This window comes from Rhinoraja longicauda, chromosome 23 (assembly GCF_053455715.1).
Source record: "Rhinoraja longicauda isolate Sanriku21f chromosome 23, sRhiLon1.1, whole genome shotgun sequence".
Classification (NCBI taxonomy): domain Eukaryota; kingdom Metazoa; phylum Chordata; class Chondrichthyes; order Rajiformes; family Arhynchobatidae; genus Rhinoraja; species Rhinoraja longicauda.
The window spans coordinates 34,914,194-34,928,950 of NC_135975.1; the positions used below are offsets into that span (position 1 = coordinate 34,914,194).

At 46.4% G+C, this 14,757-nt stretch overlaps 1 protein-coding gene across 1 annotated transcript in view; it reads left to right on the forward strand.

Annotated features, from left to right (window-relative positions):
• Window positions 1–3,868, forward strand: part of vezt (vezatin, adherens junctions transmembrane protein) — an 86,736-nt gene extending 82,868 nt beyond the window's left edge. The window contains exon 12 of the mRNA XM_078420205.1: window positions 1,628–3,868. Within this exon, the coding sequence (XP_078276331.1) occupies window positions 1,628–2,217 (590 nt within the window). The 3' untranslated portion in view covers window positions 2,218–3,868. The remainder of the gene's footprint in view (window positions 1–1,627) is intronic.
• Window positions 3,869–14,757: the final 10,889 nt, after the last annotated feature.

Below are 14,757 nucleotides of genomic sequence, written 5' to 3' on the forward strand. Positions count from 1 at the left end.
TCCTACCCAAACCACCCCCTCCCCAGGCACTTTCCCCAGCAACCGCAGGAGATGCAACACCTGTCCCTTTATCTCCCCCCTGGACTCCATCCAAGGACTCAAACAGTTTTTCCAGGTGAGACAGAGGTTCACCTGCACCTCCTCCAACCTCATCTATTGTATCCGCTGTTCCAGATGTCAACTTCTCTACATCAGTGAGACCAAACCCAGGCTCGGCGATCACTTCGCTCAACACCTTCGCTCAGTCCCCCTTAACCAACCTGATCTCCCGGTGGCTGAGCACTTCAACTCCCCCTCCCATTCCCAGTCTAACCTTTCTGTCATGGGCCGCCTCCAGTGTCATAGTGAGGCCCACCGGAAATTGGAGGAACAGCACCTCATATTTTGCTTGCAGCCCAGCGGTATGAACATTGACTTCTCCAACTTTAGATAGTTCCTCTGTCCCTCTCTTCCCTTCCCCCTCTTCCCCCTTCCCAGTTCTCCCACTGTCTTCCTGTCTCCACCTATATCCTTTCTTTGTCGTCGTCCCCCTGACATCAGTCTGAAGAAGGGTCTCGACCCAAAACGTCACCCATTCCTTCTCTCCAGCATTACTCCAGCATTTTGTGATACATTCTTGATTAGTTCAGGTGTTAGGGGTTATGGGGAGAAGGCAGGAGAGTGGAGTTTGAAGGGAGAGATCGATCAGCCATGATTGAATGGTGGAGTAGACTTGATGGGTCGAATGGCCTAATTCTCTGGAACACCAGGATCAGTAGCCGGCCTGGGGCTTCTCCCACCTCTGAATGGGATGAGTGCTGTGCTGGCTGACCTCCAGCTCTGCAACGCCAGAATCGTGATGTGCCCTGCATACTCCAGCTCCAGGGAGCCAGGGTTTCATAGAAACATAGAAAAAGGTGCAGGAGTAGGTTATTTGGCCCATCGACCCAGCACCGCCAATCAAGATGATCATGGCTGATCATCCAAAATCAGTACCCTGTTCCTGCTTTCTCCCCATATCCCTTGATTCCGTTAGCCCTAAGAATTATATCTAACATTCTTTTGAAAACATCCATTGCCTTCTGTGGCAGAGAATTCCACAGATTCACAACTCTCTGGGTAAAAAAGTTTTTCCTCATCTCAGTCCTAAATGGCCAACCCCTTAATCTTAAACTGACCCCTGGTTCTGGACACCCCCAACATCGGGAACATTTTTCCTGCATCTAGCCTATCTTAAGAATGTTATATGTATCTATAAGATCCCCCCTCATCCTTCCAAATTCCAGTGAATATAAGCCCAGTCGATCCATGCTTTCATCATATGTCAGTCCCGCCATCCCGGAAATAAACCTGCTGCACTCCCTCAATTGCAAGAATGTCCTTACTCAAATTAGGAGACCAAAACTGCACACAGTACTCCAGGTGCAGTCTCACCAGGGCCCTGCAGTAGGACCTCCTTGCTCCTAAACTCAAATCCTTCATTCCTTTTCCCACCACGCTCTCTTCTGTGGATATCCCACCTGGGCTGCAGGGATATAAGTAATTCCCCTGAGGTTAACGTTATAAAATAACCAAGTATGTGGTAACTACATAGCGCAATCTTTAATTCTTACCCTATATTGTGCCGAATTTCAAATTTATTTTGCAGCTGCTCTGACAGCCCTGCCACCCATGAATAAGGCACTGCCGGAGGAGGAAGCAGTGGCACCTCAAGACATCGGTGCAAATGACCACCAGGGTTGTGAGGAGGACTGGCAGCAGAAAGACCTCGGTCAATTGGACACCTCCCCAGATGGCCAAGAATGCTGCAGCGCGCTAGCATGTGAATCCACTGATGATACCACCATTAGTGACGTTACTGGAATTGGGGATGCAGACGGCAGCTCAGCTCACTGCTCGGACCCCACGGACAGAGAGCAAGAGGATTCCCCATCGCCGTTTTGTGAACCGCAGCAGACGGCTATAAGACGGAGACTTGCAGAAAGGCATGGACCATCCTCCCTGCACCTAACCTCTGCTCTGGCAGTGCAGGCTGCTGCCCGCTCACTCACCTTTACCTGCTTTCAAGAACAAACCTTTGGAGATGATGATGATAGTGTTGATGACGATGATAACGTGGACAATGACCAGGGCGAGGATGAAAGAGAAGAGCAGCACGATGCCAGAAACTTTAGAAAGGGCACAACATGTAAAGATACTGAAAGTTTGAGCTCTGCACTGGGTAAACCATCATTATAACATAGCATTTTTATTTATAATTTAAAAACGGCATGATGTGATGCAGAAGGTACTCTCTCAAAACAAAGTGGGTGTCACTTTGATCAGCAATGTGCCTGTTCCTTGCAGTGTGGGTATCCATAGTGAACCCTGTGGTGATTACTGTCATTGGTACTGGACAACGGAGCGATCACATCAGCAGCCACTTGCATTGTTTCTTGTGCCTAAATGCACTGGGATGTGGCGTGAAGGATGTGTGTTCTGCATTCTGGTGAAGTTGGGGAGAAATCCTTTGGAGCAATGCAAGAGTTTAGAATGCCCTAGGTAATGCCCAGTGACACACAGTCCCTCTTACCAAGTTCTACTGTTGTCGCTGAATATGTGGCCAGTGAAAGAAATTACAGAGTATTTTATCAGCTGGTGTCCAAACATCTCTGAAGTAGTCTGACTGTGATTGGACTAGTTTCCCAGATTCATAGACCAATGAACAATACCGCACAGGAGCAGGCCCTTCGGCCCACAATGTCTGTGCCGAACATGATGCCAGGATAAGCTAATCTCGCTTGCCTGCACATGATCCATATCCCTCCATGCCCTGCATGTACATGTGCCAATCTGCAAGCTTCTTAGATGGCACTGTCGTATCTACCTCCACCATCACCCCTGGCGGCACGTTACAGGCTCCCACCAACCTGTGTGTTAAATTTAAAAACTTGCCCTGCACATCTCCTTTAAACTTTATTGCCCCACGACTTAAAGCCCCTCTAACCTTTGACATTTTCACCCTGGGGAAAAATGTTCTGATTGTCTCCCTTATCTTTATTTTATATTTCTATCGCATCTCCCCTCAACCTTCAGCATACCAGAGAAAACAAACCGAACCAAGTGCCTGTTCCGCTGAGTTACTTCAGCACTTTGCATCTATCTTCAAGTCTGTTCAACCTCTCCTTGTAGCTAACATCCATCCATGCAGCATTCTGGTAAACTTCTTCTGCATCCTCTCCAAAGTGTTAGAAGCTTGAAAGTGCGTACTACCAGACTCTGGAACAGCTGCTTTTCTTCTATTTATTGTCATATGTCCCAGATAGAACAATCTGGGCCATACATGGATCAGCCAAAACATTATGACCACCTGCCTATATGCTGTTGGTCCTCCGTGTGCAGCCCCATATGCAACAGGGTGCGATGCTCTGTGTATTGTGACACATTCATCCTGTGACCACCATTAAAATTTTCTGTGACTTGTGCCACAGTCGAACTTCTGTCGGTTCGGACCAGACGGGATAGCCTTCGTTGCCCTCGCGCATCGATGAGCCTTGGGCACCCAACACCCTGTTTGTGGTTTGTCCCTCCTTGGACCACTGTCGGTAGGTACTCACCACTGCTGACCGGGAGCACCCCACAAGCCTTGCCGTTTCAGAGATCGGCTGGCCATAACAATTTGGCCCTTGTCAAAGTCGCTCAGGTCTTTACTCCTGCCCATTTCTCCTGTATCCAACACATCAACTTCAAGAACTGACTGTTCACTTGCTGCCTAACATATCCCACCCCTTGACAGGTACCATTGTAACAAGATAATGTTGTTTGCTTCACCTGTCAGTGGTCATAATGTTTTGGCTGATCTGTATGTGTATGTATATATATAAACATAGCACAAAAAGTAAGGAAATTTGTGTTTGGTAGATTATTTCTTTGTTGTAACAATGCTTCTTGGCAATAAATCTTATACCGTTGGAAAGCCTGTTTATTTCCCTTTTAAATGGTGCCACATTTGTAAGGAACATGCATTTGTGGGATGAGCAGCAGAGCTGAGTATATGGGTTGCGCCCATGAAAAATTTGCCAAATCTTCTCTGCCAATGCCAAACAGCTTATTCTGCTGTTGCTATTGACTCTTGTTTTGAGCTTCTGGTACCCCCAGGTGCTGACAATCAGGTGCCTGATAGAGTAACATCTTTTGGTGGAGGCAGTGCGATGGTGTGGGGCAGCATCTCCCTCACTGGAAAAACGAGGCTTGTCATCATTGGAGGCAATCTCAATGCAGAGAGATATCGAGATGAGATTCTGCAACCAGTGGCAATCCCATATCTCCACAGTCTGGGATCGAACTCTATCCTCCAAGATGACAATGCTCGCCCCCACAGAGCAGGGTTTCTCAGAGACTACCTCCAGAATTTGGGAGTGGAGAGGATGGAATGGCCTGCCAGCAGTCCTGACCTCAACCCCATTGAACACTTGTGGGATCAGCTTGGGCGTGCTGTTCGTGCCAGAGTGACCAACACAACCACGTTGGCTGACTTGCGACAAATGCTGGTTGAAGAATGGGATGCCATCCCACAACAGTGTGTGACCAGGCTGGTGACCAGCATGAGGAGGAGGTGCCAGGCTGTTGTGGCTGTGTATGGTTCTTCCACACGCTACTGAGGCTCCTGTTTATTAAATGAATAAATTGTTAAATTGCCAATATGTCTTGTTTCTTCAGACTTCAATCGTCCAATCCACCAAACAACACTGAACAAGAGTCAATGGCAGAATAAGCTGTTTGGCATTGGCAGAGAAGATTTGGCAGATTTTTCATGGGCGCAACCCACATACTCAGCTCTGCTGCTCATCCCACAAATGCATGTTCCTTACAAATGTGGCACCATTTAAAAGGGAAATAAACAGGCTTTCCAACGGTATAAGATTTATTGCCAAGAAGCATTGATACAACAAAGAAATAATCTACCAAACACAAATTTCCTTACTTTTTGTGCTATGTTTATATATATATATATATATATAGATGTGTGTGTACTTGTGAGTAAGTGTATACATACACACTGAGCTTTTTATCTCATTTATCATATTGTTTACAGTGCACTATGTTTACATATTCTGTTGTGCTGCAGCAAGTAAGAATGTCATTGATCTATCTGGGACACATGATAATCAAACACTCTTGACTCTTGGACTCTTCAGAAGCCTGATAATAGAAGGGAAGCAGCTGTTCCAGAATTAATTGCCTGATGGCTGCAGGGAAAAAGTTGTTCCTGAACTTGGACGTTATAGTTTTCAGGCTCCTGCCCCTTCTTCCTGATGGCAGGGTGTGGGCCAGGGTGGTGTGGGTCTCTGATGGCAGGGTGTGGGCCAGAGTGGTGTGGGTCTCTGATGGCAGGGTGTGGGCCAGGGTGGTGTGGGTCTCTGATGGCAGGGTGTGGGCCAGGGTGGTGTGGGTCTCTGATGGTGTGGGTGTGGGCCAGGGTGGTGTGGGTCTCTGATGGCAGGGTGTGGGCCAGAGTGGTGTGGGTCTCTGATGGCAGGGTGTGGGCCAGGGTGGTGTGGGTCTCTGATGGTGTGGGTGTGGGCCAGGGTGGTGTGGATCTCTGATGGTGTGGGTGTGGGCCAGGGTGGTGTGGGTCTCTGATGATGCTGGCTGTCTTTTTGAGGCAGCGACTCCCATAAATCCCTCCGATGGTGGGGAAGTCAGAGCCGGTGATGGACTGGACAGTGTTCACAACTTTTTACAGTCTTTTCTGCTCCTGGGCGTTGCTGAACCAGGCCGTGATGCAACCAGTCAATATGCTCTCTACTGCACACCTGTAGAAGTTCAAGAGAATCCTCTCTGACATACCGAATTACTAACCTTCTCAGTAAGTAGAGGCATTGATGTGCTTTATTTAGAATTGCATCTTTATTTATAAAGTTTTTGACTCACTCCATGTTGATATAAACATGATTGTGGGTCCTCATCCTTCCTCTTTTAAATCAAAAATATTTATTCAAATATTAAAATAATATATATAATACAATAAAACAAGCAGAGCCCACCACCATAATATAAGACAAACAATAAACTATTATAGAACTATCTTACACTCCTTGTCGAGGATGCATTCACCCCCCGCGGTGCCCAGCGGTCCCGGAAACCCCTCCTGGACAGCGTGTAACCCCTCTCTAACCCCACCCGGGCGCGGACGTAACCCGGAGAAGGGGCAGGCAGCCGGCTCGGGCAGAGAGAGCCCTCTTCCGCCTGACGCCATGACTCGCGGATGGCCAGCTTGGCCAGGCCCAGGAGCAACCCAACCAGGACATCTTCGGCCCTACCCTCTCCCCTACCCACAGTGTGGCCAAAGATGAGGGTGGTGGGTGAGAAATGCAGCCAGAAGGCAAGGAGTAGCCCCTTTAGATACTGGAACAAGGGCTGCAACCTCACACACTCCATGTACACGTGGTACACAGACTCACACACTCCATGTACACGTGGTACACAGACTCACACACTCCATGTACACGTGGTACACAGACTCACACACTCCATGTACACGTGGTACACAGACTCACACACTCCATGTACACGTGGTACACAGACTCTTCCAGCCCGCAAATAACCATCCTGTCCAGTTTGTTTTTTCTTGTTCTCTCCACAGATGCTGCCTGACCGGCTTAGTATCCCCAGCATTTCCTGTTTTTGTCTCAGTCAGCCTATGTTTGCATAGGCACATCATTTGGTGATTGATTAAGGAAACAAAGTTGTTTCCTAAGTGGGTGTAGTTCTGATGCTCAAAGTTAATGGAGCTGTTGCCCTGCTCTGCCAGCGACCCTGGTTCGACCCTGGCCTCCCGTGCTGTCTGTACGGAGTTTGCACGTTTTCCTTGTGGCCGTAGGTTTTCCTCCAGATGCTCTGGTTTCCTCCCAAATCTAAGACGCGCAGGTTGGTAGGTCAATTGGCCACTAGATCACTCCTAGTGTGTAGGTGAGTGGGAGAATCAGGAGGCAGTTATTGAGATCGAAGGGGGAATGAAAAAAGGGATTGAAGTTGGATTTGTGCAAATGGATGATTTATGGTTGTTATGTTATCAGTGGGTGTTTCTATGCTGGATTTCTCTATAACTGACTGTGGTTCCTTGTGAAATAAACATTTGAATCTGATCCTTGTTCAGCAGCTGCATCAAGTACTAAGAATTGTCCTCGCAATAAAAAAGCATGTAGTGCACACTGTAATATTTCTCTGAATTATTTGGATGAATGTTTCTCGTGCTGTGATGGGAATATCTACTTGGAACTGCTTTCCAGTAAATAAATCAGTAAATTAACCTTTAACTGCAGACTTGTGTTCATTAAAATGGGGTTATAATCCCACTGCGACCAAGGTTGGTTTAAAGTTCTAAATGGTCATGTCTAAGTGTAATTCATCCTCTTTAACTAAATTGGATAAGGGCTAATTAAATTGGGGTGGCACGGTGGCGCAGCAGTAGTGTTGCTGACTTACAGCGCCAGGGACTGGTTCAATCCTGGTTATGGGTGCAGTCTGTACGTAATTTATACATGTAGTTTAGTTTAGTTTAGAGATACAGCGTGGAAACAGGCCCTTTGGCCCACCGGGTCCGTGCCGACCAGCGATCCCCTCATATTAACACTATCCTACACACACTAGGGACATTTGTTTTAGATTTACCAAGCCACTTTGCCTACATACCTGCACGTCTTTGGAGTGTGGGAGGAAACCAAAGATCTTGGAGAAAACCCATGCGGTCACGGGGAGAACGTACAAACTCCGTACAGAGGTTCTCCCCATCACCTGCGTAGGCTTTGTCCGGGATCTCCGGTTTCCTCCCACATTCCAGATGTAGAGGTTTGTAGGTTAATCGGCTTGGCATAAATGTAAATTGTCCCTAGTGTGTGGGATAGTGCTAGTGTGCGGGGATCACTGGTCAACGCGGACTCAGTGGACCGAAGGGCCTGCTTCCATGCTGTATCTCTAAACTAAACTAATAACAAATGTTAAAATGGCTGCTAATCATTTAAAATGGCCCTGGCCAACTCTAGGGTTTACAGAGTTTGATAACATCTCCTTCATTGTGATTTATTGAAGTTAATATAATGCTTGGGAGATCACAGATTGTTTTCATAGTGTCCAATCTGGTATCCAAATGAATTGTTCAGTGAGGTGTACTGAGCCATAACTACACAGAGTACCCCATCCTCTCTTAACTGGGAGGCTGCTCAACCAAGAATAATGACCAGTATTTGAGAGGCTCTGCAATTGTCCTTGATATCACTAAACAACAGATTAATAAAATTAGTTAATCAAGAGTTACAAAAAGCTGGAATACCTCAGTGGGTCAGGCAGCATCTCTGGAGAAAAGAAGTTTAGCTGGCCAATACCCTGTGGTAGATTGTGGTGTGGTACGATATTTCAGCAAAAAACTAGCTAGCCGCTGTGACATACTGAATTTTGAATTCCCTTCAAGAACTTGTTTCTTGCAAGCTCCTTTGACTATCCTGAGTGACATTTTGGCTGTGCTGTTAGATGCCGGATGGTAAGTTGGCACTGAGGTACGCTTGATACCATTTACCTTCATGACATTTTGGATTAGTGCAGCACAAAATTGGGGGCGGTTGTCAGAGACAAGCTCTTCAGGTAATCCATGACATGCAAAGATAGACCGCAGTGCAATCTATTGTTCTTTCTGTTGTTGTGTTTGTACCCATATGTACCACCTCAATCCACTTTGAGTGGTATCTACCAAAACAAGAAAATTATTATTCCCAATGCTCACGAAATCCACATGAACCCTCTGAAAAGGTCTAGTAGGCCAAGACCATGTTTGCAAAGGGGTTTGGGCAGCTACTTCTACAACTCTGACAGGTGCTACATTTGTTTGCCACTGCTTCTCTGTCATTGTCCAATCCTGGCCAATACATGCAACCTCTGGCTGTAGACTTCATTCCCACAATACTTATGTGTTCACTATGGAGTTCTTTAAGTAATCTTTGTCTTAAACAATCGGGTACTCCTACTCTGTGACCCCATTTAATATACCCTTGCTCACATGACAGTTCATGTCGCCTATTGTGATAATGTTTTAGTTCATTAGTACATGCTTTTATTTCTGACCTTCCACACAAAGTTTGTTCGTAGACTTGTTTTAGCAATGTGTCCTTTTGCGTTTCAGCAGCAATTATGAGGCAAACGTGACAATGCATCAGCGATAGCACTTTCCTTTGAGCGGCGATTCTCAATGCTGCAGTCATACTGTGACAGGAGAACTGCCCAGCGCTGTGTCCTCGAGGCTGCCATTGTCGGTATTGCTGACCGAGGACCAAGAATAGCGAGAAGTGGCTGATGATCAGTAACCAGGGTGAATTTCCCACCCAACAGATACTGATGGAATTTCTTGATCCCAAAGATGATACCGAGGGCTTCTTTCTCGATTTGTGCATAATTACACTTACTCTTGGTAAGTGTGCGTGATGCAAAGGCTATTCTTGTCCATGCTCCATTACATGTGGAATCACAGCTCCTACCCCACAACTAGACACATCACAAGCTAACTTTAACTCGCGATTTGTATCACAATAAACAAGTAATGGATCACTGATCAAGCTCTTCTTACATGCATCAGAAGCGTTCTGTTGCTCTTTGAACCATTCCCATTTTTTATCCATGTTCAACAACTTGTGAAGAGGAGCTAGCTTTGTTGCTGACTCGGGTAAGAAGTATGCGTAATACTGTACCATACCCAGGAAGGAGTGGAGTCGAGACCCATTCTGTGGTGTTGGTGCGTTTGATACAGCTTCAATCATAATCTTAATTGTAATTTATTAGCCAAGTATGTTTTACAACATACGAGGAATTTGATTTGCCATACAGTAATACACAAAAGTAACAAGACACAGAACTACATAAAAATTTGACATAAACATCCATCACAGCAGCTCCGCACTGTGATGGAAGGCAATAAAGTCTTATCTTCTTTCCTCTTTCCCTTCACTGGTTGTAGTCCATGTTGATCCACTTTCAAACCAAGTTACACCACTTTGGTCTGTAAGAATGCACCTTTGCTTCTTTCCAACTTTATATTGTGATCATCGAGTGGTTTCAACACTTCACTGAGTATCTCCAGATTCCCCACCTCAGTAACAGTCGCAAGTCATCTTGATTGCTCAAATTCTTCATTCTGGGGAAAAGGTTCAGAGTGTCTACTCTATCTGTGCCTCTTATAATTCGATATACTTCCATCAGATCTCCCTGCAACCTTCTGCATCCCAGAGAAAACGATCCAAATCTGTCCAACCTCTCCCTGCAGCTAATACCCCCTAATCTGGGCATTATTCTGGTGGGCCTCCCCTGCATCCTTTCCAAAGCCGTCCTTCCTGTCATGGGGCGACCAGATCAGCACACAGTACTACAAATGTAACCTAACCATAGTCCTATAAAGTTACATCATGACTTCCTGAATATTTTACACAATGCCCCGACCAATGAACAAATCTCCACCCCTTTCTGCGTTCCGCAGAGACCGTTCCCTCAGCAACTCCCTGGTCAACTCGTCCCTTCCCACCCAAACCACCCCCTCCCCAGGTACTTTACACCTGTCCCTTTACCTCCCCCCTCGACTCCATCCAAGGACCCCAACAGTCTTTTCAGGTGAGGCACTTGCACCTCCTCCAACCTCATCTATTGTATTCGCTGTTCCAGGTGTCATCTCCTGTATATCGGCGAGACCAAGCGCAGGCTCGGCGATCGTTTTGCTGAACAGTTCCGCTCAGTCTGCCTGAACCAACCTGATCTCCCGGTTGCTCAGCACTTTAACTCCCCCTCCCATTCCCAACCTGACCCTTCGGTCCTGGGCCTCCTCCATTGCCAGGGTGAGGCCCAGCGTTAATTGAAGGAACAGCACCTCATATTTTGCTTGGGCAGCTTACCCCAACGGTATGAACATTGACCTCTAACTTCAAGGTGCCCTTGCTTTCCCTCTCCATCCCCTCCCCCTTCCCAGTTCTCCCGCCAGTCTTACTGTCTCCGACTACATTCTATCTCTGTCCCGCCCACTCCCCTGACATCAGTCTGAAGAAGGGTCTCGACCCAAAACGTCACCCATTCCTTCTCTCCAGAGATGCTGCCTGTCCCGCTGAGTTACTTCAGCATTTTGTGTCTATCTTCGAATCAAACAAGCACATCTGCAGTTCCTCCTACACACCTGAACAAAAATATACAATGTGCCTTATTTACCATTCTATCTACTTGTGTTGCCACTTTCAGGGAATTATGGGGGACCTGGATCCCTCAATACTGTATATCAATGCTGATTAGGGTCATGCCACTAATTGTTTATTTTCATCTTGCATTCAACCTGTCAAAGTGCAATACTGCCCTTTCTTCACCCATCTTTGTCGCTGATTTATATCCCACTGTATACTTTTGACAGCCTTCCTCACAGTCCGCTACACCAACAATGTTCATGTCATCTGCAAACTTACTAACCGTCTCGTCTACATTTACGACCAAGTCATTTGTACATGCTGCATCACAATCAGCAGTGGTCCCAACCCATATCTCTGTGGAACTCCATTGGTCACAAACCTCCAGCCTGAATATGGTCCCTCCACCGTACTGTATCTCTCTGTCTTCTGGCACTAAGCCAGTTCTGAATCCATGTGACCAAGTCACCGTTAATTAGGGTTGCCAACTTTCTCACTCCCAAATAAGGGACAAAAGGCGTCGTCACCGCCCCGTGCCCCATGTGACTTCACCCAGCCATCAGCCACGTGCTCCCGCTCCAGCAATGGCGGCCGCCCGGGCCGGGAGGTGGGTTGCTACGCAACCTCCATTAGGCGGCGCCCAGACCCCCGGACCTACAGTGCCCCCCGGGCCTAATACAGGACAAGGGCGGTCCCGTACGGGACAAACCAATTTAGCCCAATATACGGGATGTCCCGGCTAATATGGGGCAACCCTACCATTAATCCCGTGCATCTTAATCTTCTGGATCAGCCTACCATGGGGGAGTTTAACAAATGCCTTACTAAAATCCACGAGGACACTGCCCTTCCTTCTTAATCACCTTTATCACCTCCTCAAAAAACTCGAACAAGTTAGTAAGACACAACCTGCCATGTACAAAGCCATGCTGACTGTCCTTAGTTAACTTATTCTTTTCCTATCCTGAAGAATTCTCTACAGTTACCTCACTACCACTGATGTGAGGCTCACCAACCTATAATGCCCTTACCTCCCTTTTTAAACAAAGGTGTAAGAAAATAACTGCAGATGCTGGTACAAATCGAAGATATTTATTCACAAAATGCTGGAGTAATTCAGCAGGTCAGGCAGCATCTCAGGAGAGAAGGAAAGAAGTTCTTAAACAAAGGAATAATATTAGAGTCTGACGAAGGGTCTCATAGAAAGCAGAGAAAATATAGAAAATAGGTGCAGGAGGAGGCCATTTGGCCCTTCGAGCCAGCACCGCCATTCATTGTGATCATGGCTGATCATCCACAATCAGTAACCCGTGCCTGCCTTCTCCCCATATCCCTTGATTCCGCTAGCCCCTAGAGCTCTATCTAACTCTCTTTTAAATTGATCCAGTGAATTGGCCTCTACTGCCTTCTGTGGCAGAGAATTCCACAAATTCACAACTCTGGGTGAAAAAGATTTTTCTCACCTCAGTTTTAAATGGCCTCCCCTTTATTCTTAGACTGTGGCCCCTGGTTCTGGACTCCCCCAACATTGGGAACATTTTTCCTGCATCTAGCTTGTCCAGTCCTTTTATAATTTTATACATTTCTATAAGATCCCCTCTCATCCTTCTAAATTCCAGTCTCGACCCGAAAGATCACCCATTCCAACTCACCAGAGATGCTGCCTGTTCCGCTGAGTTACTCCAGCATTTTGTGCCTATCTTTGAACAACATTAGCTATCTTCCAGTCCTCCGGGACCTCACCTGTAGCTAGAGAATCTGTGGCTAGGAGCTTCATCCTATAATCTCCACTCTTGCCTCTCTCAATAACCTGGGATTGATCCCATCAGGTTCCAGGGACGTATCCACCTTAATGTTCTTCAAGGGCCCCAACACCTCCTCCTCCTTAATCTCAAATACGTGGACTTGACATTCAACATAACTTGAGCTTCTGTGACATTTGACACCGATGTGAAACACATCTGTAGCAGTGCTCGCTGCTCCCATTACAATGGGCACATGATCCCATATAATTTAATCCCCGTAGCCAGTTTACACTAATTGCACCTGATTGCTGCCCTTCACAGGCCCCTTCAAATTAAACTGGAACTTTTGACTCCAATGAAACAAAACATTTTGAATCTTGTTTCTTAAAAAAAATACTACGAAAAGAGAACTACTAAGATTAGGGTAAAAAGTATTGAGTTAGTAAATAGAAAATAGTCATGCATATTTTGGTTATTTTTATCTAATTTAAAATCGGGTGATGGATTAAGTTTAGTTTATTTTTAGTTTAGTTTAGAGATACAGCTTGGAAACAAAGCCCTTCGGCCACCAGGTCCACGCCGACCAGCGATCCCCGCACATTAACACTATCCTACACCCACTAGGGACAATGTTTACATTTACCAAGCCAATTAAACTACAAACCTGTACGTCTTTGGAGTGTGGGAGGGAACTGAAGATCTCGGAGAAAACCCACGCAGGTCACGGGGAGAACGTATAAACTCTGTACAGACAGCACCCGTAGTCAGGATCGAACCCGGGTCTCCGGCGCTGCATTCGCTGTAAGGCAGCAACTCTACCGCTGCGCCACCGTGCCGCCAAGTTAAAATACTTATTTTTGTAATATCCTCTATTCAGCTATATTGTCAAACTTCAGGCTTCCATTCTTCATACATGGGACAAGAGTGTTACTGCTGAGGCCAGTATGATTGTCTTTTTCAAAGAGGTGAGGCAATGTGCTCTCTCCGGTGATGGTACTCCCATCAGGCTGCTCTGTATGGAGATCCAAGATTTAGACTCTGTTGAAGGGTCTTGGTATTGGATTATAATTGTCATGTGCACTGCGATACAGTGATAAACTTGGCTGTGTGTTCTATCCAGGCAGATTATACCATACAATCAGGTAGTAAAAGAGAAAAATAAACAGTGCGGAATATGCTACAGATACATAGTGCAGCGGTAGAGTTGTTGCCTCTCAGCGCCAGAGACCCGGGTTGAATCCCGACTATGGGTGCTGTCTGTACAGAGTTTGTCCGTTCTCCCCGTGACCTGCGTGGGTTTCTCCGAGATCTTCGGTTACCTCCCACACTCCAAAGACGTACAGGTTTATAGGTTAATCGGCTTTGGTAAAAATTGTAAATTGTCCCTAGTGTGTAGGATAGTGCTAATGTATGGCGATCTCTGGTCGGCGCGGACTCGGTGGGCCGAAGGGCCTGTTTCCGCGCTTTATCTCTAAACTAAAAAAACTAAAAAAGATACAGAGAAAGTGCAAGGGTCTCAACAAGGTAGATTTGAAGGTCAGAAATAAATCTTTACATGTGACAGGTCTGTTCAAGGGTCTGATAACTGGGGAAGAAGCTGTTCCTGAATCTGGCAATACTCCCTTTCAATCTTTTCTATCTTCTGCCTAATAGGAGAGGAGGCCCGGGGGTAAGTGGTCCTTGATTATGTTGGCTGAAGTTGATATAAAGTCTGAGTCTCAGAGTGGGCATGGTAGTGTTTCCATATGTTTCCTGTTCTTGCCCTTCTGGGCGATCGGGATTAATTTGAGTCCAGGACTCAGCTCTGTGCAGCAATATCCTGGGGCTGATATCACCTCTTCACTGGCTGG